Source organism: Saccostrea echinata, unplaced genomic scaffold, assembly GCF_033153115.1.
Source record: "Saccostrea echinata isolate AGI-Se365-2 ecotype Australia unplaced genomic scaffold, CSIRO_AGI_Sech_v1 ptg000047l, whole genome shotgun sequence".
Taxonomy (NCBI): Eukaryota; Metazoa; Mollusca; class Bivalvia; order Ostreida; family Ostreidae; genus Saccostrea; species Saccostrea echinata.
In genome coordinates this window covers 1,098,523-1,126,040 of record NW_026889796.1, presented here as the reverse complement: position 1 = coordinate 1,126,040, position 27,518 = coordinate 1,098,523, and the positions used below count along the sequence as shown (strand labels likewise).

Below are 27,518 nucleotides of genomic sequence, written 5' to 3'. Positions count from 1 at the left end.
GGTCATTGGATTCTAAAAAGGGAGCGCTGGTAGATGGCAAATAAATAATCTGTCCTTAGGAATGCTGACTGAGAAAATAAATAAATTGACCTTGAGTGGTGGTAACTACCCCCACCCCCAAAAAACTGAGTTTTCGGGTTTGGGCGGATTTTCTTCTTTTTGTTTTTCTCCTTGTCTCTGGTCATATTGGAAATAAATATTCTCTCCTGCGAGAGAATGAAAATAAATAATCGGATTCAACACCCCCCGAGAATCAAATGGTCGTCCCTTAGCATGCACCGCAAATAGAGGAGCCGAGTTTGTGTTTGTAGAGAGTGCGCGATCGGAATTGTGGGAAGGGTACCAGACTAAGTTTGTGCTGGGCACCTGAGATCTTTATACAGACTAAATTTTATGATCAATGACATCCTTCGTAACGAAATAAATAAACAATCCTCGGATACAATACAAATGAAAAATTATCGCATACAAATAAGAAATTATACAATACAAATAAGAAATTATACAATGCAAATGGAAAATATAGAATACAAATGAAAAATTATACAATACAAATGATTTTTTTTACAACACAAATGGAAAATATAGAATACAAATAAACATTATACAATCCAAATGGAAAATTATAAAATCCAAATGGAAAATTATAGAATACAAATAAAAATTATACAATACAAATTGAAAATTATACAATACAAATGAAAAATTATACAATACAAATGAAAAATTATACAATACAAATAAAAATTATACAATACAAATGGAAAGTTATACAATACAAATGGAAAAGATCGAATATTGCAACGTTTGACATGCCATACATGAGACATATAGGACAAGATAATGTATCAATCTATTACAATTCAATTATAATAAAAAATTAATTTTCCCCATGTTCTATGAGGGATAAACATATCCCCCCATAATAACAAAATCTGAAGATAACTGTTAAAAGGGATGCATTTCATATGCCCTTCTGAGTATTAACAAATGACTCAGGGACTGATGTGCCTGATAAGGGATAAACACATGCCCCAGTATTCACAAAGCATTACATTCCTCGCTGTCTTTTACCAAGTTCACACGTATGTAGACTTTTCATCTATCAGCTTGAAGTATTAATAATTGACTTATTAAGCAATAATGTGCCTGGTGAGGGATAGACATATACCCCCATATAAAGAATACATCACACTGTAAATTTCATTGCTGTCTTTTTCCAAAGTTTATATGTGCGCAGTCTTGTCACCTAACAGCCTAAGTATTAACAAATGACTTAAGCACTATTGTTCTGGATGAGGGATAGTTTGTACGCCCCCATACATTAATATTCCTGAAATTCACTTTGAAATCAAGATCCTCAATGAGTAACATAAGATCTGCCCTGAGGCTCCATTTCCACTCAAGCATACATCAACATGGTGTCACATGTCTAATATAAGATTTAAATGCATCCGATTTCCATCTACCCAGGAATCTAATCTGACTATTACTCATCCCTCTTGATGCACAGTAAGAGGCCATCCCAATTCTAAAGGAATGTCCTTTGAATCTATTGACATCTAAATTACAAAACATGAGACATTGCTTTAATACATTTAAAAATTCTTGCCTTGTGACTGCAATGTTTGGGGGGTAGCAAAAAAGGGGCCCATCACCCCTCTCTCTCATTTTCAAGTAGTGTTCTAATGCCTCAACAGGACAGTATTTTAAACAACTGCAGGAATTAATTGTAAGAGTAAAAACTTTACCACCTGAATGTTTATAATTTTGAAAGTGAATCAAAACCTTACTTATCTGAAAAGTAATTTGTGACATTTGTAAGACATGATTAGCAGTGCAAACTGATGTTATTTCTCCTATTCTGAGGAAGCCATGGAAAGCCAATAAAAACATTGCTTGAAATAATACTTTTTATATATGTTTGATACTGTATGTTCTAATGCATCACCAATTTTATGTAGAACTACTATGGTTATTGGTAAACGAATATCCATTGAATGTCTTGTTTTGCGACAAGAACTTAATCGTTTTTGAACAAGGAAGCATGACGTATTGTCAGGCAAGTTATTAATTCTATGTATATATGCTATTGATGAAATAAATGACACAATGGAGGAGGCTGCATAATCTTCAGCAAATAAATAAGAGATAAACAAAGCCAAAGTATCCTGAGACAATGGAAGATCATTACTGATATTAAATTTGGTCGCAAAATTTCTATAAATAGATCATGCCCGTTTATATGCCTGAGTGGAAGCTGGTGCCAATGTTGAAGTCAACAGGTTCCTCAAGACTGGTCCTAAGGAGGTAATGCTGGCAGCTGAGGAATCGCCATTGGTTCTTTGTCCATCCAAGGAGCCAGTTGATGGAATTGCTGCACCTTCAAACGAGACAAGCACTCACATAGAATATTTTCTTTGGTACCAAGATGCCTAGCTTGAAACAAAATGTTAGACTGCAAACAAATGAGCACTAACTCTCTTACGAGATACATTATACGTTTATCCTTAGACGATTGCTTGTTAATGATATGCACAAGGGCATAATTGTCTGTGTAAAAATAAATACACTTATTTTTCAAAATATGACTGCCTCTCCTAAGACATGAAACAAAATGACCATTATAATACATCATTATACAATATATCAGACTTGAACATTAAAGGAGGACACTTATTGATTACAATAAAAAAATTTAAGTAAACTTAAATTTATTTGTGAAAAGAAAAAAAAATCAAGTTGAAAAATATAGTCTGTATCTTAATTGGTAGTCACAGTATAGTATATGTATTAATGTCACTTGTTTTGTGGCTATCTTTGAAACCTATTAAACAATTTCTTTAAATATTTTTTCTGGCTCTCTTCAATTGATATTATAACTGTCTTGTAAAGAAGTTTTCTACTAAAACAATTATTTAGTATATTGTCTATCAATCACCATTGAATAAACATTTTAAAAAATGGTAAGATATAGGATTTTCATTTTAAAAATTTTAATATTATAAATAAAAAAAACTCTCAATGGCCTTGCTTTGTTTAAGATTCAGTAATAAAAAGATATTAAAATACAAAATGTAATTGAAATGTAATTGAAAAGTAATGGCCATTACTGACATATTTTTGAAAGTAATGCATTACATTACAATTAGTTGTAATTGAAAGATGGATCCATTACACATTACACCCAATTACTTTGAAAAAAATGTAATGATTACAATGCATTACCATTACACATTACCATTACCCCAGGTCTGGTTAAAATGATAGAGGATAAAAAGAAAAATGAGCGTATCTATGTATTTTCTAATTCTTTTAAAGACAACATAAAATCATATCTAGATACGCTTCATATCTAGAATACATGTATTTAGTTTGTGATTGATAATATTAGTACCAAACATGAATTTAATGAATCATTCATTATTTCATAGGAGAGGATTTCATCTCAAATGATTCAAAGTACTTCAGATAAACTTCCCGGTAAGTAATTCAACTTGGGACCGACTGCAATCTTATGAAACCCTAATAGGTGTAAAATGTTTAAAGTGCAGTCTTATCTAAGATTTTGAATTCATGAATAATTCCTTTCAAACGTCATTGAAGTGTGACACTATACGAGGGTTGTCCCAAAAAGTCGTAGACATTGTTTATAACTTTGTAAACATTCAACCAATACTAACCAAATTTTGCATAGCCATAATATATTCAATGTTCCTTAAAATAGTGCATTTTTAAATATATATCTTTAATAGTAATAACATTATGACGATTTATAGGAATGCCGATATGGTCTGTCGGCGCACCAACAAAATCCGGATAACTATTTCAATTGCATTTGTTTCTCTGGTAAAATGTAAAATATCAAAGCCAAATTTATATCAGTGAAATCAGAAACAAAATCTTAGTATTATGACAAATTTTCCCGTCAATAGCATCAGAGACAGAGGATTGGTGTCGTTATTTCCAAAATCTTAGAATTGTGTTTTCTGCAAATGACGTCATCAAACGCCTTAGCGGCGAATGGGGATGTAATAAAATTGCTTCAAATGTGGTTTGTCCTCTTCAGAGACGGATAAATGGTACGGAAATGATATAACACACTAGAACGCTAGTAGAGAATTTGTTTTTAATGGTATAAGAGATTCTAGGACAGTTTTACCTCCATACCGAAAATAGTTACGCCTATAAGAAGTAGAGTACTGTTTGTTAAATTCAGGCAGTGAGGAACGTTATATCGGTCACGATCGACGTCAAATTTTGAGTATTCTCTGCTACTTACATATAAATGTAAGGCGACCTTTTGAGGACTGAAATTTGAATCTGATAAAAAAAAAAAAAAAAACTATTGACATTGGTGAATTTTACCGAGTCCCTCAGTCAACAGTGGTTTTCCACTTGGAAAAATAACGAGAAGCTTAAGAGGCGCTTGTTAAACACACTGGACAATATACTTTAAAATGATCATAACCTTTTAAGAGGCGTAAATTAGTTTGCTTTCGTGTGCCGATGTACGCGTAACTATATGCTTTCTTCATTTTTACATTATTTTCTTATAAAATGTGTTATTATCCTGAAACTTGAAATTCATTATCATAAAATGTTGCTTTTTATTATGAAAAGAAAAGAAATTTAATTTAGTAAAGAAAAAAAAATTATTTCCCCTGTCTACGACTTTTTGGGACAACCCTCGTATTTTTGAATACATTTATTGAAAATTATTATCAAATTATTTCTTAATGCTACTCATGTTTTACTTTTGTCTTTTGATAATTGCAAAACTAACGACTATTTTTAGATTTGTGATTATTTTTAGAAATGGTAATGGAAGCTGGAACACGTTGCAGAAGCCTCGATTTCACTGATTGTTATGATTAAAGAGATACATGAGATTAATTACCAATAATTTAAGACCAACATTGTGTGCGCTTAAGTTGATTCTATTGGTTATCATTAGGTCATCATTAGCATTTTAATCTAAAATATCCCTGAATTTTTTGCATATAATATAAATATCAATCTATATTACAGTCCCTTTACAAGTGTGTGTGTGTGTGGGGGGGGGGGGGGGGGTGAGGGTGTGTTTGTGCTTTGATTTGGGTTTCTATATTCTACCCTGAATGTTTGAAATTGAGTTTCAATCAGGACAGTATAAATACCGTATTGTACTCATTGGCAAAAAACTGTTTTTGTGAAACGTGTTAAGGAAGATCTCTACATCGTCACAACATGGCTAACTTAAATTCCTTTCGGAACGTCATTTTGGTCAGAAATGGTCAGATTCTGTCCTGAACAAATTCACTTTACACCGATAATTCACCAGGTATACAATAACATGCAAACCTATGACTATTTTTATACCCGCACTTTCTAAAAAAAGTTCGGGTATATTGTTTTTACCCTGCTCCGTCCGTCCGTCCGTCTGTGACACTTTTTCTTAATATAACTACTCCTACATTTTAAACATAATTCATTTAACCTTTTGGAATATGATAGGTGGTATCCTGTATATGTGCAATAAGGTTTTGGAATTTTCAATTTAACCCTGGAGGCAAAACAGGGTAAAAATGACGTTTTTTTCTACAAAAGCCTGGTTCCCAGAACTCCTCCTAAATTTAAGTAGCCTAATCATCCTTTGGAAGATGATTGGTGGTGTCCTGTAAATGTGCAATAAGGTTTCCAAATTTTCATTTTCACACTGGTGGTCAAATGGGGGTCGAAAAATGACGGGTTTTTTTTATACAGAAAGACCCTGGTTCCTAGAACTCTTCTTACATTTTTAGCAGTAGCCTAATCATCTTTTGGAAGATGATTGATGGTGTCCTGTAAATGTGCAATAATGTTACTCTAGGGGTCAAATGGGGGCGTTCAATGACGTTTAAAGTCCAACTGCATGTCATTGAAAATCGAAAGTCATTTAATCAGTATTGTTATAGTAGGAAAGACATCAGCAAATGTAAATATTTAAGAAATAAGATATCATTTTTAAAGTTTCATTGGGACATCAGCAAATGTAAATATATTTAATATTAAGGAATGAATTTAATAGCTACCCAATTTACACGGTATAAAGTGGGTTGGGGCAGTTTACGCTTTATAAAGCGCGAAGCGGTTTATAAACAAGAGGCCCATGGGCCACATCGCTCACCTGAGCATATTGGCTAGGGAAAAAAAAGCAAAAATCAGTTCAGTATTGAAAAGTTTAGAGGGGGGGGGGTGTTGAATTTTAAACTACCTGATGATGCTTTTATATCAATATAACAAATGGCTTTGCTGTTCTTGAGCAGAAGATTTTTCCCCATATTTTCATTTGTAAAAATTTGATCCCCCATTGTGGCCCCACCCTACCCCCGGGGGCCCTCATTTGAACAAATTTCATTCTACATTACCCTCCATATCAATTTTACTAATCATGGCTTTTCTGTCCTTGAGAAGAAGATTTTTTCCTATATATTCCTCTGTAAACTTTGATCACCCATTGTGGCCCCACCCTACCTCCGGGGCTCATGATTTGAACAAACTTGAATCAACACTACCTCCGGATGCTTCCATATAAATATGACCAATCATGGCTCCGCTGATCTTGAGAAGAAGGTTTTTAAAGATATTTTCCTATATATTTCTGTGTAAAAGTTTGATCCCCCATTGTGACCCCACCCTACCCCCGGGGGTCATGATTTGAACAAACTTGAATCTTCACTACCTGAGGATGCTTCCATATAAATATGACCAATCATGGCTTTGCTGTTCTTAAGAAGAAGATTTTTAAAGATATTTTCCTATATATTTCTATGTAAAACTTTGATCCCCCATTGTGGCCCCACCCTACCCCCGGGGGTCATGATTTGAACAAATTTGAATCTACACTACCTGAGGATGCTTCCATATAAATATGACCAATCATGGCTTTGCTGCTCTTAAGAAGAAGATTTTTAAAGATATTTTCCTATATATTCCTCTGTAAACTTTGATCCCCCATTGTGGCCCCACCCTACCCCCGGGGGTCATGATTTGAACAAACTTGAATGTACACTACCTGAGGATGTTTCCACATAAGTTTCATCTTTCCTGGCCCAGTGGTTCTTGAGAAGAAGATTTTTAAATGATGCCATTATTTTTTCACTTATTCCTAATTATCTCCCCTTGAAAGAGGGCGTGGCCCTTCATTTGAACAAACTTGAATCCCCTTCACCTAAGGATACTTTGTGGCAAGTTTGGTTGAATTTGGCCCAGTGGTTCTTGAGAAGAAGTCAAAAATGTGAAAAGTTTACAGACAGACAGACAGACGGACGCCGGACAAAATGTGATCAGAATAGCTCACTTGAGCCTTCGGCTCAGGTGAGCTAAAAAGCGTAAACTATTTCATCCCACGTTATACCGTATAAATTGGGTAAATATTAATTTCATTCCTTATAATTTAATTTTCATTCACTTAGTGTAAGAAAAATATGATTGCCCTTAAAAATGACTTCAAATTGTATAAAATTTGAATTTAACGTCAGGCGGATCGATATGTTTTTGAGTCATTGTGACGTAGACAACCCAATTTATACGATATAAAGTTAATTTTTTATCCAATCAAATACTGCATTATAACTAGAATTAAATTATTATTAGAAACAAATGCATGCAATAAAAACCACGTAGACTTCATAGATGTAGAGATCCTCCTTCGAACGTTTTAATTTATTGCTTGTTTGTTGTAGCTTAATAACCCTTGAACTGTTAATTATCAGTATACAGTTTATAATAGAATCATGCCTTAATCAATTTAAAACTATCAAATAATTCGAACCTATTGGTTTTATTTTCAAATCTTGCTTCAAATATGAGAATACAAAGGAATGATGGTTTCTACAGAAAGGGATGAAAATATTTCATTTTCTTTAATATGTAAGTACTTTTAGCTGACAAAGCTAATCCTCCTGCCTTTGACCTTAACTGTAAAAGACAATATAATTTGATAGAAAGATCCAATTAAGACGGATTTTTGTAAAAACTTTTTTGCAATCTTAAGCTTCGCCCCCCCCCCCCCCCCTGTTGAGTTTTTCTAGGCCCACGTTTTATTAAAATCAAATTTTGTATTCAGATACCTGTCCAATGGTACAAAACCTTTTTTGAGTAGGCCTACATTTTAATTCGATACATAAAAGCTTGATAAAATTGAAGTCTTTTAAAATTGGAAGGTATCTAAAAATTATGGATACGTCGGACATCAAAAAAATTAATTTACTTAAAATTCTCTCATTGTTGCTGGATTTTGTTTATTTTTTATCGTTATAGATCCTTCAAAGAGATCCTTTGAAGGAATGAGGAAATGATATAATTGTTTCAATTAGAAATTGTCTGCTCTGTTTTGAGTCTATGTTAATGTCTATATTATTGTAATTATAATTCTCATTTTTATTCATTGTTGGTTGCCATTATCAAGGTTTGAATGACTTGAGTATTCAATTTGATAAAATTTACGAAAATCAACCATTACTTATTAAATATTACTTTAAGAACCCATTCTCTTATTTTTAATCATGTTTTTGTTTGCTTTTATCGGTTCGAATAAAAATTGTTTTGAATGAAATCAATTCTGTATTTTAAATATTTTTGTACAAAAATGCCAATTTGTTTTCTAAGACTTCTTGTCTATTCAAACATTTCAATCAAAAATGTCCTGCTTTATAAGAAGACACAAACACACACACACACACACACACCCTCACACACAGAGAGAGAGAGAGAGAGAGAGAGAGAGAGAGAGAGAGAGTTGTGAAAAAAGTGCAGATAATGAACGTGATCGATCTCAGAAAAATCTACAAACAATACAAATCTTTGAACAACGCATAAAACGCAGACCTTTGAAATTCCATAGGTGGCATCAGGTGCCTAGGAGTAAGCATCCTCGGTGAACTGGTCACATCTGACGTGAGCCGTATGTATTGATCAGGTTGACTGAATATTTCGTGGTCAATTAAAGTATAAAAACTGGTATGCAACTTACAGGTAAACTTTTTGTATCTCGACATCGGACATCTTGACAGCCTGGGTTAGGTCAACGTCTGTTCGTGATCCCGTTAGTATTTACTGTTTAAATGATTTGCAAAAACTCGGATATGTCGACATTGGTAATGTCGACTATCCCGTTTATCTCGATGTAGATTTACAGTCCCAACAACAAAATTTACCTTGTATATATGTCGAAATCGGGGCAATTTTCTGCTCCACTAGACCTGATACTGTTTGTCAGATGGTTGCTCGTGACGCACGGACGACTATGTTTATCTCGGCATCGAAAGAAATCCCTACTTTTCAAAGCCATGTTTTCACTGCACACTGTTTAATTAATTCAGTAGACATTGTCTGTAAATGAAATGATGGATGGAAAACACTGAGTAAATTTAGAAAGATTTCGATATGTAATTTAATCAAAAAGATATTTTTGAACAACTTCTTAGATTTTGTAAAGAACAAATAGAGGAAATGTTGAAAATAAGTCGAATTACAATCTATTGAATTCGTGTACGTAATAAAGTAGTCTTTGTTTTGTTATGCAGTAAAATCAGGACGTCGAGACTCAACTCCGATATCACGACACCCCGGATATCTCGACATTTTCCAGTAGTCCTATCGATGTGGAGATACAGAAGTTTACCCGTTAGACCCAATGATAGGTTAAATTTGCTAACAAGGTCATTATAAAGAAATGCTGACTTTAAACGGGATTGTTGAATTTCCTGTAACATCAACTTATCTGTCAGTAGTCTGCCTCGGATTAAAAATTGATCGTATCAAGACTATGAATCAAAAGTTTTGAAGACACAAACACAAAAGAAAAGCTAGATCATATCAATGGTTTCTTTGATAATTACACTATAGTATTCCATGCCCGTAGTACATTGCCCTCGGGCATTTAATTATTTTTTTCAGTTATTTCAACTGTCTGCAAACCTCAATCCCATGTCCTTACATATGGTTTTGTACTACTGCTGTGCATTGATTTTCATTTTTTTTAAAATCTTACAGTAAGTTTTTTTTTTTTTTTTTTTTTTTTTTTTTTCAAATGACAATAAATTGTTAAAGTGATACTATTTTGCTTTTATGTTTGTTTATCTAATTACGTAAACTCATCATTATGGTATATCGTTTTTAATTTAGTCAAAGTGTTATCTTTGCTCTGCTTTATTTTGTCACAACAAAGTTCGATTGTATCATATCCGTTTAAGACGGTACAATTGCATTTTTGCTTATTGTTTATTTATGTCTATTTATACATGTTATCCTATTTAAATGCTTCTGTGTAAATCATTTCCTTTTGCGTTTTTAAAGCATTTTTCATGTCTTACATGCTGTTGCATGAGAAGCAGATATTTAAAATGTAACTTTTGGATTCTTTAAATAACATTGAATTAAAGCGCACCATGCAGGTTAATTCTATATGAATTAAAGTTCAAGCTCAAAGCAGGCTCGAAACAGATCCGATGTTTGCCAAATCATCTAAAACGTTATTCCTAAAGGGTAAAACAGAATGTTAATCAATATTTTACTTATGTCACTAATCATTGTACCTTAAAAATATCATATTAATATTATTTCGGAATTGTAAGACAGAATTTTTCAAGTTTAAGAGCTAGTCACTAGTTATATTTCACATCCTCATTTTTGCCAGTTTACTAGGTAATTTAATCTTGTAATTGATAAGCACATCGTCTACATTTTTTCAGAGATATATTTCGTTTTTGATGGTTAATTCATCATATTTGATGTTGGTATAGGAGACATATTCATAATTGCATATTTTCATACGAATAAATTTACGTAACAGTGCGACATTTAACTCTGGACACGACATTGTCCGGATTTTTTATACTACCATTTCTAATTGTGATATCCAAATATATATATATATATATATATATATATATATATATATATATATATATATATATATATATATATATATATATATATATATATATATATATAGATATAGATATAGCTTTTGGTGTGATTTCTCAGCAGTATCACATGATCTCATATTGAACTAACAAAAGATATGGAGTTCTAAAAGTCAGAGTCCCATGGGAGAATGGTAGGATTTTAGTCCTAACAACTATCCCATTTTTCTCCCATGAGAGAAAAAAATGTCAGATGGGATATTTTCTCACAGTGGGATTTTTCTCCCATACATTGTTAAACATGGGATATATCCCATGTATTTGGTGAGTGGGATGTCATTATCATAATCTATGGGATATATCCCATGTTTATCAATATATGGGAGAAAATGTCTCAATGTCAATATTTGTAGGATTTATCCCATTTGAGCAATTGTGGGAGAAAAAATTCCCGATGGGAGAAAATATCCCATCTAACAGAGATGTTTGTGAGTTAAATATGAGACCATGCGATACTGCTAAGAAATCCCATCAAGTGCTATAAATTTTTTGGACATCACAATTAGAAATGGCAGTAAAAAGTCTGGACAATGTCGTGTCCGAAGTTAAATGTCGCACTGTTTCGTATATGTTTGTCATTTTTATATTCAATGTTGCTAGATTGATTGATTTTATGTTGTTTTATATCCCATTCAGTCACTACTTATGTTTACATCTTAGGTTTGACGGGGGGCCGAGAACAGGAATCGAACCCCGTTCTTCCTGATTACGAACCTGGTACCCAAAGGAAGGTCATGTCACGAAAAATACACATGTGAAATAAGAAAGCCAAAGCACCAATCGTTCAAAAGCTATGGCCAAGGTTAAACTTTATTTAAAGTACGTCAAACACCAAGATCAAGGTCAAATCGTCAAAATTGTTGGTACCCAAAGAAAGATCTTGTCAAAAGGAAGACAGAAGTAAAATATGACCTTTCACCAACTGTTCAAAGTAATTGCCAAGGTAAAAGTTTTTGAAAAGTAGGACGAAAGTATCATCTAAAAGTGAGTCAAACTCTCATACTTCATGAATTTCCAATATTATATAGTACAATGTCCACTGTCCAATCCGACAACTATGCATTCTGGCACACTGGACTTTCCGACCTCATATTTTATTCCCAAAAAATCTTTATAATTTATAGAATAAAACACTGTATATTCCGACCACTGTACATTCCGAATTCCGGCGCTTTATTGTCAACAAAACCAGATAATTACTTTATGATTTCACCTGACTAGTCCGACATAATTACACTGTACCGTAATTAGCTGCCGGTGTAAAGACGAATAATGAAAAATTAGAAAAATTACCTGGGGTCATTTTTCGCCGTCGAAAAATGACCCCGGTCATTATTCAACGGCGAAAAATGACCCCTGGTCATTATTCGACGTCGAAAAATGACCCTTTAGCCCGTAGAAAAAGTGTCATCACCATAAAAATTTACCTTACCTGAAGAAAAATGACCCCCGTAGAATAATGACCCTTTATGGATTAAAGTTGAAATTTTAAGTGGGCAAAAAAAAAAAAAAATAAAAAAAAAAAAATAAAAAATAAAAATCAATCAAGTGACCTATTGGCCAAAATGCTCACCTGAGCTTAGAGCTGAATACGACTCGTATATAGGCATACGCCATTTTCGATATTATTATCTACGATATCAACACCAGGTTATACTCTTCGCATTCGTTACACCTGACTGCTTTATTGTCACGGGTATCGGCGTGGAATGGCGACCCGTGTTCGTGTTGGTTATCTTGCATTTCCTTTGTTTACATTTTATTGCAGTTATGTGTCTGTGTTTGTTTGTATACTGCACTGACTTGTACAACTATTGTAAGTTTCTTTGGTATCTTATACTTTCCTGCATTAAAAGAAGTATTACAGTTATTTTTGTCGCTACCGAGTGCTGTATAGTATACGTCCGTCTACACCGGTGTCGACTGTTTACACTGAACAGTGACTAAGTCAGGTCCTTTATAAGGGGTCCTCAGATATAGCAAGAGTCCGATCGAAAATGGCGGACACATTCTTTTTTACAAATCGTGTTCGGCTTTAATTGGGAATAAATTGACGATATGTTGATCTCATTGCATTGTACAATTATTGTTATTTTAAGGTCAATGCGATAATTTAGAATCTAAAGGAGTAAAAGGTTTATCGAGCCCAAAGGCGAGGTGAACATTGTTTTTTGATGGTGGAAAATCATTGTACTGACAGAAAAAAACAGCAATAATTGTTTTATTATTTGATTCAACGAATAAATTGATACAAACTGATTAAGCAGACATGTCAAGTTTCTTGTTTACATTTGCTCAATTCCTAGCCAAACAAAGTGAGAGAATCTGATTTAACATAAGCATAACGAGTATTAATTTTGCATTTGAAATGTATTTAGGTGCAATGTAGGAAATAAATATCAGGCATAGCATCGAAAGGGGAAATGGGGCATTATAAGGGGCAAAAATGACAAAAGTTACCTTAGAAATATCTTTGATGAAGCCCTCAAAAAGTTTATTGATGTACGGGGGATTTCCTTTTACTCCACTGTATCAAAAAGTTGGAGGTAGAGCATCCATACTCGCAAGGAACATTTTAAAGCAAAAAAAAAAAAAAAAAAAAAAAAAAAAAAAAAAAATACGTTCATGAAAATGGAAGGGAGAGCACACCCCACCGACCCCTGACCCCTGATTCTATGCTTCTGAATGTTATGTGCATCTTGTCCACTCAAGTAGGAGAGTTTTTTGACAATACTGTAAAAAAAGAGGGGGTGGTTACAAGACTTCAATGAACATTTTCAAACTAGAAATTGCTAAAATTTACATTCAGAAAAAGTGGGAAGGGGGACAATCTCTCCCCCTTCTCCCATTCTTTATGCCTGAATATTATGTTCACTTGAATGGAATTTTGATTCAGGTGAAATAACTTTTCAGAATGGTTTTTTTTTTTTTAGTTCAATGTAGGAAAAATAAATCCTTATGTTCACCTGGAAGGTCAATAAAATGGTCTGTCTTTAATGATAAATTGAAAACATTAATTTACTTCAATATACACAGTATTGAAATGTTTCCATATATTGATTTGACAAATGTATCACTGTTTTAAAATAGAGTAAAAAATATTCCTCTTACATGTATGTATCCTATTCTCAGACGACCATGTTAACAGACTTGAAGTACATTATACTGGGATTCATTTTTATTACTTTTATATATTTGAAAAGACATTCCCATAGACCACTATTTATAAATAGAATTGAATGCACATTATACGATTGTATATATATTTCAGACATGCAGAAAATTTGTGTCCTTTTTATGTTAACGTTTGCCACGTCTGCTTCACATTTCGACGTTCTAATGACTATAGACAACAAGTCCAACTAAATTGTCTGACAAATAGGATGACTTCAGCCTTTTCCATCATCAATTGTCCTTATTTATGCAGTAATATTTCGCTATCATTTGCATATGATGTTAAGATTTACCATCTCATTCGATACCCATGAGCACTATTAATTTTTAAATCGAGGCAGGCTACTGACAGATAAGCTGATGTTACAGGGTTTCAATAACCTCGCTTAAAGAAAGCATTTCGTAAATTCAATGATCGTACCAATGTCCCTGTCAACAATTATAACCCTTAAATGGGTCAACGTTTTGTCCTTTGTTTTTATACTAAATTCGACAACTGGATGTTTCGTTTACCTGCTTTTTTTCATAGGGCTCACGGCGGGTGAGAGCGATGCTTACTCTTTCTAGGCCCCTGATCCCATCTCTGCAGTCCTCGGGGGTCCTTTTTATACCCTGTTATTATACCCTTTTAACAGAATTGTATTGTTTATGAATATTTTAAATCATTACTGTTCGTTATCTCCACCTTTAATTCCATTAGGAAATATATCCATAGTATGTTGTTCGCACGAGATATTATGTCATTTGTGATACATTCTACATCATTTCCATGATGCGGGTTAATGCGTCCAGTGTTGGTCAAAAGGACATAAAAAAAATTAAACATTTAGTTTCAAACCTTGGCATCAATCACTGTAATAATTTTTGTATCATTCTGTTGGAAAGGGAGTCATTTTTCAACGGGGGTCAATTTTTTATAGGACTCACATATAAAAAAAAATGACCCCTAGGGCTCTTTTTCTACAAAATGAATTTATTTTACGGCTGGGGGGTCAATTTTTGTCGTTGAAAAATGACCCCCCTCCGGTCATTATTCGATGGAGGTCATTATTCGTCTTTACACCGGCCAGGTAACATCAATGTCCCGTTTGGTCACAAGATTGGTCTTCTTGGAGAGTAGTTAATTATACGTACGAGTTTGAAAGTGTTTTTCTAAGCATTAAATGAACAGTTTTTGAAATAAAGATTAAGCAATCATTTTTTTTGTAGTTATCATTTTTATTCTCGCATTGACAAAACAGCATCCACGCGACAGAAAATAAAAATAGTACATGTTATTTAGATCGCCTTTACCTTACAGAATAAATAAGACTTTTAGTTTGAAATTATAATCAAATATGCAGTCAGAGTTTTTCGTAAAGCCATGTAATGAAAATTAAAAAAATGAGTACAAAGAACTATACTGTGTAACATGTACACAATTTGAAGGTAGCATCTTATCTAATGGAAAACGTTTCATTTCCGGTTAATATACACTGAATAAAGCGAGGCTATGCACATAAAAGATTTGCTGGAAGCAAAAAATACCGCTTCAAGTTTTCCATTAAATTTTAAAAGTTTACGTCTGTTTGATTAAAATTCAATCACAGTCACAAAGTTTTAGAATTACGTCCCGTTTGTATAAAAAGTCGCGTGACGGTATTAATAGCACAGTTTATGTTGAGAAATAAACATTGGCGAAAATCTGTTGAAAAAAGAAATAAAACCACTGTGTAGAGAAGGTAGACAAAATATTGACTTTTATCTACTGTACTCTCAATAAGTAAAAATTAAATTGCAAACATCGCAAAGCGATCGGCAGTTCCATCTGTTTTGTCCTTGAAAAAATCATCGTATATTACTACAGAGTTACTAATGCTATATTACAAACGCTGTTTCTCAAAGAAATGTTAATCAGGTATATTTTACAATAAAGAAAAACACAACTATGCAAACACTTTGACAATTAAATATACGTGTACTCTAAACCTATTGAAAAATGATTTTTTGGTATGAAGTCATCTGACACTAATGATAATGCTTAGAAATATTCAACACTGGATAATCCGACACACTGCCTAATCCGACATTGATTTTATTTCCTGCAGCATGTCGGATAAGATAGGTTTCACTGTAGTTAAATTAATCATTGTGTCTTAAAAAAAGGGCATCGAAAGTTACATGTATGCTGCATCTATAGATGGATCATCTATTCAAATGTTGCACCTAATAAGGCACAAAATTACAAAAAAAGGCTTGTTTAAAAACATTCTCTCTGGTCACTAGCCACGAAATACGGTCAATGCTATATTCGAATCAGAAGCATTCATCTCCAGATGCATCACTGGTCCATGTAACAGATAAAGTGGGACACCCACAGCAACGCCGGGAAAAAATCATAGATATTCAGGAAAGATAAGATCACTCTAAAATTATTTGATGTGCAATTAATAAATGTTTAAAACGTCCACTGTATACTACATCAGTTAGCAAACTAAAATCTATATTTTTATTTTTATTTCTAAAGTGCGTAATATCCATTTCTTTAACCTTCTAGCACAACCTGACAACCCTTCTGAGTCTACGAGACGACAGCTTTGTCTTTGATTGAGCTCTTTCCACATGCGGACCATTTCACTCGGATCAAAATGATGTCCCGTGACTGCGTCAATATAATTCAATCCACATGGGCCGGGTTCTCTGTATCGACAAGTAAATCCTTTGTGTTTTATAACCTTAGCTTTGATGAATTCACGGCATAAACCAGTAATAAAGACGTCTTCAATATCTAAGAACGGCACAGTCTGTGAAGCCTTCAATAATTTTGGTATTATTTCACCGCAAATGACGTAAGCTGTTCCAGAAACATATGGAGGAAACTTTTCTTTGTTGTACTTGTGTTGTGAAACATACCACTTTTTGGAAGGATTTCGAACAGGTATTTTGTTTGTGTCTGCGCAGCCAGTTATGGAATTTTCTGGATTTTCCAATTTAAGGTATTTTAATAATACCTTTATGTTAAGAAACATATCATCATCTATTTTTAAGAGATATTTTGCACGAAAACAATGAGAAGTAGCCCACTGAAGAACGGCTATGGATTTGTTTGTTAGAGAATGATATGACTCTGCAATATCCAATACAATTATATCATGAAATAGAAATCTTTCATTTTCTACGAGCCTTTTGATATTTGGCTTCTCCTCATCTTTCTTTCCAAGGAGAAACAAAATTTTGACAGAATCGTCCAATTTTGCAATCATCCCCCAAGAATTGCGAATGGCCATCCGGCGGTAAAGGCTTGAAAAATCACATGGTACAATTATTAATAGGAAAACTGATGTTCCATTATCAGGGCACGTTATTGGATGATGAGGCAAAAACCCATTGGTCTCTTTTTCGGAAACGGAAAGTTCATTTAATTTGAAATAATAGATTTCGTCGTGGATTATAAAAGTAAACTGTAATGATACTGCAATAAAAATAAAAATAAGAATCCTTCCTTTTGTTATTTTTTGGCAGCAAGTAGCTTTTCCCCTTCGGTATATCATCTGTTAGAATATAAAATAAAAAATAATGCTCATATGTCTTTAATAAAGAAAAAAACTCTTACTATAAAAACAAAAATAAAACATATACGACCGATGCTCTAAATTACACTCTATTTCTTTGTCAAATAATTTTTTTTTTTGGAATTTTTCCTTCTCATAATAAATAAAGTTCTTCCATGCGTGTTTCAAAGTATTCTAGCAGGAAATCAAAATAAACATACTTCCTTCTCTTTTAATTTTTCAGTTATATCGTTTTTATTAGGTAAATGCAATGCAGGCATTAGTGGTATATTCATATATTACATCCTCATTAATCGTAATTATTATCAAATCCAAGAACTATTGTAGCCTTTGAACTGCATACAAAACTAAAAATGTAATAAGTATATGTTAATCGAAGTATTTGTTCGAGTATGCAAGTTGAGAAATTTATACGAACTGACAATATAATCTTGTTAAAGATCATAACACTTTAAAACATAGGTTAAAGAAAAAAAAAACACTTAACTTGATTACACCCTTTTCAGCTTCTGGGAATATATTATTCAAAGGATCTACTCAAGAGGAGCTTTCTCTAAAATCATTAATCTGAATTCTATCGTTGTTACAGAATTTTATATTTCATGTTAAATTGGTACCTTTCATCCCCATATGCTATTTTTATGCAGGATTCAATTTAAGATATATTATAACTTAGTCATTGACTAAGTCTTGTTAATTGACGTGCTTTAAGTTTACAGCATACGGACAAAGAAAAAATCGTGACAATGAAAAAGTATTAATGTTGGAGGCACTCATGAATGAACATAGCTGACTTCCATAACAACAAGTCAGTACGACTCTCCTGGTCCAAATTATTTTTTTTTTCACATTGTGGTGTTCCTCAGAAATCATGCAATCGTAGTACAGGATAAATAAGATTTTGTTATCAAAATTATTAAAGATTACCACTATATAAACCAGAGGGATTGTTTTCTATAGTGCGAACTCACCTTTATGGAAATATCTCTATTAACTGGAAAAAAGTTAGAAATGACATATTGTCTTTCTCCGGTCCTAGTTAAATGCATGGGAAAGTATGTGGAGAATATCACTCAAATCTCCAACAAGCTACGTATTATTCACTTCCTGTGAATGTTTATTGTTCATACTTCAAACTTTATTGGAACCAATGGAATATCAAGCACTGTACATAGACAGAAAAGTATGCTCTTGATAGAGAATGAGAACCTTGAGGTATGCTTTTTGATTTATTTTAAAAAAAAATACAGTCTAACCGAGAAGTTACAAATGCATTTCAAGGCTCAAAAGCAGTAAGAGAAAATCCAGTTGGAACATATTCAGAAAACAGAAAACATATTCAGAAACGGAGAATAGTTGATCTATCAATCTGTATATGAAAAAGTTGAAAATAACGAGCAGTGATCAATATAAAAAAAACCTGTAGATAATACAAAAACGTAAAAAGGTCATGAAACACGGATCCCTGGAAATTCCAGAGGTCGGATCAGGTGCCTGGAAGGAGTAAGCATTCCCCGTCAACAGGTCATACCCACCATTAGCTCTATGTATTGATCAGGTATACGGACTAATCTGTATTCAAATTTAGCATAAAACAATGGCCTGAAAATTTGTATGAAATATGTCAGTCAAAATACGCCCACTGACAGACTGTATTTGCGGGAACAAACGTTTGAAGGAAAAATAGTCTTCGACTGACCATGCTCTCTTTTGTTAAATATAGTTTTGTAATACAGGCACTCAGATAATCCTTATTTTGTTCTGAATGTTTCAAATTGAATAGTAAGTATAAAAAAGGGAGAAGGAATTTTTCCTTTTAATGGATCAATCATAGGTATTGTAACAGGCTGGCCTAAATATATCTTTACTTCCACTGTAGATGTTTTACACAAGAACTCCATATGTACTTTACAACTGTTTATTAAATCTCATCACAAACTTATAGACAAGTCAACAGTTGACGCACAAAACTGTGTTTGTCCCCTTATCAACACACATAACATTTTGTTAGGGTCTCATGAGTGGTGGGAGATAGCTTAGTATAAAGTTGTATGTATCTTTAGCCAAAATGGAAATTATAGGGGAACAACTCTTACAACAAAGAGTTCTGTATCAGAAGTAAATATGAGCAGATTAACAATAATTTACATAATAAGAGATTGTCAGTAATTAACTTGTCAGGAATTATATTGTCAGGAAATGTGGGTGTCAGGAATTCTGTTGTCAGGAATTCTGGGTGTCAGGAATGATGGGTGTCAGGAATTTAGTTGTCAGGAATTTATAAAATGTAAGGATTCCAGGTTGCCAAGTTATAAAAACATTGAAAGTTTATAATGACTAATAATTAGAACTTGTCTTTATAAAAATTATGATCTTGATTTGCCGAATTCATCATACCTAATAAGGTTTTCAAATAAGCAAGTGCCCAGTGGAGCTATCTGACAAAACTGAGGAGCTCACTTTCTTATATAGCATTAGCATCCAGAAACTAAACAATCAAAATGCTTCATTTTCCTGACAATTCCTGACAGGCATAAATTATTATGATTTTAACAACTAGGAACAATTACCTGTTACCAAATTATGCTATTAAGTGTATACTTTCTATGTACAATAAATGAATACATTACTTACTCAATAAATCAAGAATTCAATAATTAGGAACAATGCACTATCTCTTGTGGTGGAACTAGTATAGTAGACATCAGTGACTGGGTAATATTCTTGAGCAAAAACAAATAGTGCCAAACGACAACAACAATAAAAAGAGGAATCAAATCTACAGACATTGTATGAATAGTTTAAGTTATCAAATCTATACTTTAACCAGTGACTACTTGTACTTGCTTTACATTAATGCAAATTCAAATTATTGCGCCAAGTGAACTATTTGATGATGTCATACAATGGTGGCCTACATGCACTTACTGTAGATGTCATGTCACAATAATTACTGTATGGATTAACTGATAACATCACTGAAATTCCTGTAAGTACATTCTTATATTAATTGACAATAGATTCTTTAAGCATAACAAAAACAATTTAAAAGATAACTTTGTCAGGTAAAAAGTACTTAAAGACATAAGCATATAATAGATAAAAACATTTGGGACCAACACAATGATATAATCAATAAACAATGATAAACAATGGCATGATTCATGACCAATTCTGATACTGTAACAATGTACAAATAAAATCTAACCCCCCCCCCTTTTATCTAATCTAGTAATGACTATTACAGTATTTTAATAGCCCGTGCGGATTTTTTTTTATTATATACTAATATCAAAAAAATATTTTCCACTTTCAAAAGAATTTTATCTCAAGAAAAATAACTACCGGTACTTCAGAATTTGTTATTAACTAACAACTCGGTACTAATTTTGATTATTAATTTGATGAATGAATATGTTTCCTTGTTAAATGTAAGCTATTGAAATGTCCAAACCGATTAATGAATGCAATTTTAAATGAAGCGTAACGATTTCATAAAAATGCATGAAAATCGCACTATAAACGATTAAATTTCTATTTTATCCCTTGCTTTGCGTTTGGTATGATTACATTCATAAAAATAAGAAAAAAAATCTTTCCTATGTGCATTTGTCCATAGAAGAGCGTGGAAGCAAAGTGAGTATTGTCACTGCATGGTATTCCTTTTGAAAGTTTATAAAGAAAAATTAAAAACTGCTGTGAATAAATAAGCTAATACGAAAATTTCTACTTTAAAATATAAAGTTAACGAGCAGTAATCAAGCTCAAGAGTCCTGGGGAACAATACAAATTGAGAGCAGAGCAAACATGGACCTCTAAAAATATCAGAGGTGGAATCAGTGTCATGGAGGAATAAGCATCCCATGTCGACCCGTCACACACGTCTCATGATCGGGTAAACAGAAAACTCCGTAGACAATTCATTGTGAAAATAAAGGCCAAAATTGAACCTAACAGTAGATTGTATTTGCTAACAAGGTCATTGTATCGACCATAGAATTTGCGAAATTTTGACTGTAAGCTAGACTGTTGATATGCTTGTATCATCAACTTATTTATCAATAGCTTGCCATGCTTTGGAATTGTTCGTACGTACAACATGCTCTTGCAAGCACATGGGAAACATAAACTCTATATGCAGGTGATAATGGTATACTAATATATTGCTACATAAATAATGTAAGTTGCCGATGGAAAAATCGAGGTCATTACGATTATCATAAAATTTAATTGTTAGTTTGCCATTTATGCCCTTCTCTAGTAAAATATCCAAATGTGAAACAGATGTGTCAGACTCTGTTGTGTCTTTTATTTCGAGTTTATAGGGATACTAGTACAGTTAAACTTCGTCATCTCGAAGTTGACTGGACCGTTGATGAACTTCGAGATATCCGGGGGTTCGACATATCGAGGGTTATAATTCTAATGATCTTCAAATAAACTTAGTGCAGTGAACATGCACTTAATAGTAGAAACATGTCAAATTCCTTCTTGTTTGAAATTCTGTATACGTTTTCTTTAATATACATGTAATTAGCATTAAAAAGATTTTTACGTCCTCTTTATAATTCACAAAATAAAAACCTTGTATAATATGCACAGACGTATAATCCTTCTACCAACCCGGTAAGTCAACCGCTAGCATCATTTCCCATGTATACATAACCGGATATCGTCTATGCATTGTAAATTTAAAACCGGTTGCTGTCAGAATAACGCAAACGAAATATACATTTTTTTTTAATTGGAAAAACATGTTCATACATGTATAATCATTTAAATAAAATATTTTACCATTATAAAATCAAATGCAAAAGAAGAAACACGCACTTTTGTTTAACTACATAACTATATAATATATTTGGATGCCCAAAATTAGGAAAGATCTTAAGAAGAAAATTATTAATTACTGTAAACTTTATAAGATAAAATGTGACCAAATGCACTACTATCAATTTGGCAAGTTGAGCTACCTAAAAAACAATTCCATGCTGCATTTGTACATAAATGTATACCGTTGTACTTATAAATTTAACCTGTTAACAAACACTGCCATGCAGCAATAACCCTCCGTTTCCATTTAATAAAATTCATATTTTTTAAAATTATTTTTGTACGATCCTTTTGTGATTCGTAATTTTCAGAAATAACTACATAAGCAACGCTAAAGGAAGATAGTTGCTATGAAACATATATCTTATCTTGATCAGGATACATCGTGTTACACTGTACTTATATTCTGTGTGTGAATAAATAATCTAATTTCCTAATAAGAAGTAAACAAAATTTTGTTAGACGTAGAGCGTATTTACTGTGAAATAAATATGTTTTAATTAGTATTAGATATATAGCTAAATAATATTTGAGATATTATATTGGTTTTATATTGTGGAGTTTTTTAATTACCATTATGAGCCTGAGTAGCTCAACGACCAGACTCAGATCTAAAGGTTACGAGGCTCGATACCCAGCTTTACCACATTTTTCTAATTTCTAACAAGATAAACACCAATAGAGGTATTGGAGGGAGAACTTATACGTAATATAAAGTTTTCTCATTGGAAATTGGTAGAAACTCACATTCCCGAAAAATTATCTTTCATTCAAACAAAGGGTGACGTCACAGGTCAGTGACCACCAAGGGATTTCTTCCATGATTGTACAGCTCGATCTACCTGTCTAAATCATTGGTGGTGCACAATCCAGGCATCTATAGAGCGTTCTCCAAGTCTTGGTACACACATAATTGGATGTTGCTAATGTCTCGGTGGAAACACATTTAATTGCTGAATACTATTTTGGACCACTCTTGCATGAAAGTGAACATATGTTGCCTACTCCATACCAGTCTGGTCACAGATTCTATCGCAAAACTACATCCTCAGTACATTACAGGCGTATGTTAAATAAGGTATGGATATACAGATAGAATGAACATTCTTTTATTTAAGTATTAGTCGTCGAATGTGTTTTGGGATCCTAGATTATGGCTTAGATATTTTTTGTTCAAAAGGTGTGAATTTCTGTTGTTGATCTTGTGCAATATGCCAACATTAGAATTAAAAATCCCTGACAAATTTTTTGACAGAATTTTTAAGTTTTGCCAAACTATAAATTTTAGTGTGACTAACATTTCTTCACAGGTTGTCCAATAACAAAAAAAAACGTAATATGCATATTGACAAACAATGCAATGTTTGATATATATATGAATTTGATTTTTGGTTTGTATCTTTATTTGAATGAATGGGTGGTTGGGGTTGTTCTCTAATGCCAGAGGAAAGCCTACGCATAGATACATAGTTGGCTGTATACCTCACAAGATCCACATACAGAACAGAAGAACAATTTTTGCAATTCTCTCTAATTTGGAAGGAATATGTAGTGCAAAAAAACAGTTTAAGAGATGCAAATTAAACACATAAAACAGTGATATATCCTTTTTCTTCACACATTTCACATAAACCTCACATATCGAGCTGACACATGAATGAAAATAACTAATGTTTATTTAGTAAACGTCTAGGATAAAACAGAATAAATTGAATTGAAAGCCAAAGCAAGATCTTTTTTCTTGTGTGAAATGAATGATGGAGATAACAACAGTATTGAAGCTCAAAGTCTATTTCAACAATACAAATCGGGAGCAGAGCAAACACGGACCCCCAAAAACATCAAAGGTGGGAGCAGGTGCCATGGAGGAGTAAGCATCTCCTCCCGACCGGTCATACCCGCCATGTGCTCCTTGTAATGATCGAGAAAAACGGAAAAATCCATTGACAATTAAGTGTGTAAATAATGGCCTAACAATTAGTATGAAAAACGTCATTCAGCATTTGACTTAATGATAGGTTGCATTTGCTGACAAGGTCATTGTATCGACCATAGAACTTACGAAATGACGACTTTTAACTAGACTGTTGATATTCTTATTTCATCATCTTGTTTGTCAATAGCTTGTCTCGTTTTATAAATTGTTCATACGTAGAGCATGCCCTTGCGTATCGAATCAACTGGGAGATAAAACCCCCATGGTTTTTGCAGGTGATAAGAGTATATTGCTACATAAGTAAGGGAAGATGACGATTGAAAAATTGAAGTCATCACATTTATCATAAAGCTTTGTTATTATGTTACCATTAGAGTTTTTTTTTCTAATAAATTATCCAAATATGAAACAGATGTGTCAGACTCTGTGGTATCTTTTATTTCAAGCTCACTGGGATATATCGAGTCGACATATGAATGGAAGTAACTATTGTTAATTGATAATACCGATATTTCTAAATGTCGAGTTGAAGGCCACAGAAAGTGTTTTCTATTCTCATTTAGAAGTTTGTGAATATATTATGCTTCATGGGAGTATAAAAATGGGTCTGCTAATAAGGGGGCGGAAATTGGTATCCTTGGGAATTCCAACAGATTGTTGGAAAATCTGTTCTCCAAAAACTACATAGATATTTCAATATTAAAATCAAGCATCTTTTTAATATCAGCTCCAGAGTACTTGTGTGTACAATCAGAATGTTTTTTAACAAAAGATTTTGCAAATGACCAATGACAATGTAAGTATATTTACGAGTTTCATTTTTATTGAAAAAGCATCTGTGTAGAAGTTTTCGTATAAATTTGCTTCGTAAGAATATGAAAACAGGTCGCCTATTAAAGGAGTCATTCTTCTCCATTGGGATTCCAACAGATTGTTTGAAGACCTGATATTCATAGACTACATAGATATTGTTAATGAGAAATTCCAGCATCTTGTAAGGTCAACTTCAGAGTATTTGTATGTAACATCAGAATAATTTTTTAAACAATAATTTTGAAGATCATAAAGGAATTGAATTGTACTCATTATCATTTTCGAATTGATTGACAGAATACACTGAATGTATATTTAACAGTTTTAAGAAAAAAATGCACACAGTGCAAAACGATTTGATCTCATTTTCACCGAAATCTGGCTGAAATATTGCCGACTCGGCGTTTAACAATAACAACCATCTATAGCACACACAGTATCCATCCTATTCATAGTTACTTTCGAACAGAGAAACAAAATATGTGTCAAAATATTTTAAGTTATTAAAATCAACTGCAATATAAACAAAGAATAATGTATCTCTAAAAAATGGCATTTCAAAACAAAAATGACGTGGATCAGAATCCTGCGTGGATCGAGTTGGTGAGCTGTGGTTAATCTTGTGATGATCGAAGAAATATTCATGAAATCAAAGTCATATCAAGAATTATTTTTCTAACTGAGGAGGAGCCCAGTTACATTTGCATTTTTTGGTAAAATAAAATATAAACATCCCTCTATTTTTTTTTAATCCTTTATCATCATGATTACATGTGTTATATATATGTAGGTCTAATATATCACTGGAAAATGATACATTGTAGGAAAGATTAAATAAGGTATGAAATCTTGTAATGAAAATATAACATGTATAGGCTATTCATAGTTTAATTTTACTCTAATCAATTTTTGGCCAATTCAATCCATCCCACGGATTTATTTTTCGTTGACAACTACTAAAGTTTGTTTGCTTGTTTTTTTGTTTTGTTTTGTTTTGTTTTGTTTTTTGTTTTTGTTTTTTGTTGTTTTTTTTTTTGACAAAGACATTTAGTTTTAGCTGGCTTACATTAAAACCATATTATTGCATGCTCAGTAGCAATTCGGTCTAAATACGCACAATTCTGTAATATATTTTATAATATATATGATAAAAAAGGACCTTACCATTTTTTGCTCTAACAGTGTTTCACATTTGTGAACCATAGTCATAAGAAGTTGGTTTTAAACAGGCATATTGTCAGTTTTTTGGTACTGGAAAATGGTAATAAAAATTTTAAGAGAATGGGCAATATGCATCGTACAGATATGCATAAACTCTGCATAAAAAGTCAATAAAAATGAGATAACCTCTTGCTTAACATAACTGAGTAATTTATTACACCCTCTCTGGGAATTTATGGTGTAATGTTATCTTTTTATTTTTTGTTTGTCTTCTTTTCCAAAAAAGTTTCTGATGTTTTCTTTTAATTCAAATGACGTGCTGCTTAACAAAGTTGCAGAGAAATATGAATTAAATCTTTTTAATTCTTTTGAACAAAAACAGTCGTTGAACGTATAAAAAAGGAGAGTCTTTTGCAGAAACACAGTTAGTGTAGTACATGTAGTTTTAGATTTTCTAACAGGACGTATGCCTAAAGGTTCAGATTTTCTTTATCAATTACAGCAAGAAAAATGAAATTTGAGCAAGAGAAATTAGAAAGAGAAGAACATAAGCAAGAGAGGAAATTTTGAAATTAGAAATTGAAAGAGAAAATCAATAAAGAGAGGGTGAAATGAAATGTGAGTTAGTTAGGAGTTAGGCCTCTTCATGCCAGGTGGCACATAAGGCAGCCACAGAGTCCCTCCTTCCAGTCCTATCCTTTGCTTTTGTTTCTATTGCCTTCCACGTCAACCCTATCTCTTTCAGCTCGTTCTCTGATGTTCTTCGCCATGTTGTTTTTGGCCTGCCCCTTTTTCTCTTGCCATCGGCAGTCCCGAAAATGCTTTCTCTGGTGATGCTGTGCTGGTCTTTTCTGGGCACATGGCCGAACCATCTCCATTTCCTTCTTACAATTTCCACAACAATGTCTTCTTGTCCTGACATCTCTCTGAGGTCGTTGTTAGACACTACTTTTGGCCATCTGATCTTAAATATGGTTCGTAGGCATCGATTTAAAAACAATTTCAGTTTCCTTGCGAGGTCTTTTCGGAGCTTCCAGCATTCTGAGTTAGAGAAACTGAGATAAAAGGGCGAACCCGATCCTTAAATTCGACTAAGAGAAA

General features: G+C 33.0%; 1 protein-coding gene across 1 annotated transcript; it reads right to left on the bottom strand.

Moving 5' to 3' along the window:
* Window positions 1–15,371: 15,371 nt before the first annotated feature.
* On the bottom strand, window positions 15,372–17,636 carry LOC133202625 (beta-1,3-galactosyltransferase 1-like). Its single transcript, XM_061338474.1, has one exon. It carries the CDS (start codon window positions 17,387–17,389, stop codon window positions 16,604–16,606), a length of 786 nt encoding a protein of 261 aa, XP_061194458.1. The 5' UTR covers window positions 17,390–17,636; the 3' UTR covers window positions 15,372–16,603.
* Window positions 17,637–27,518: the final 9,882 nt, after the last annotated feature.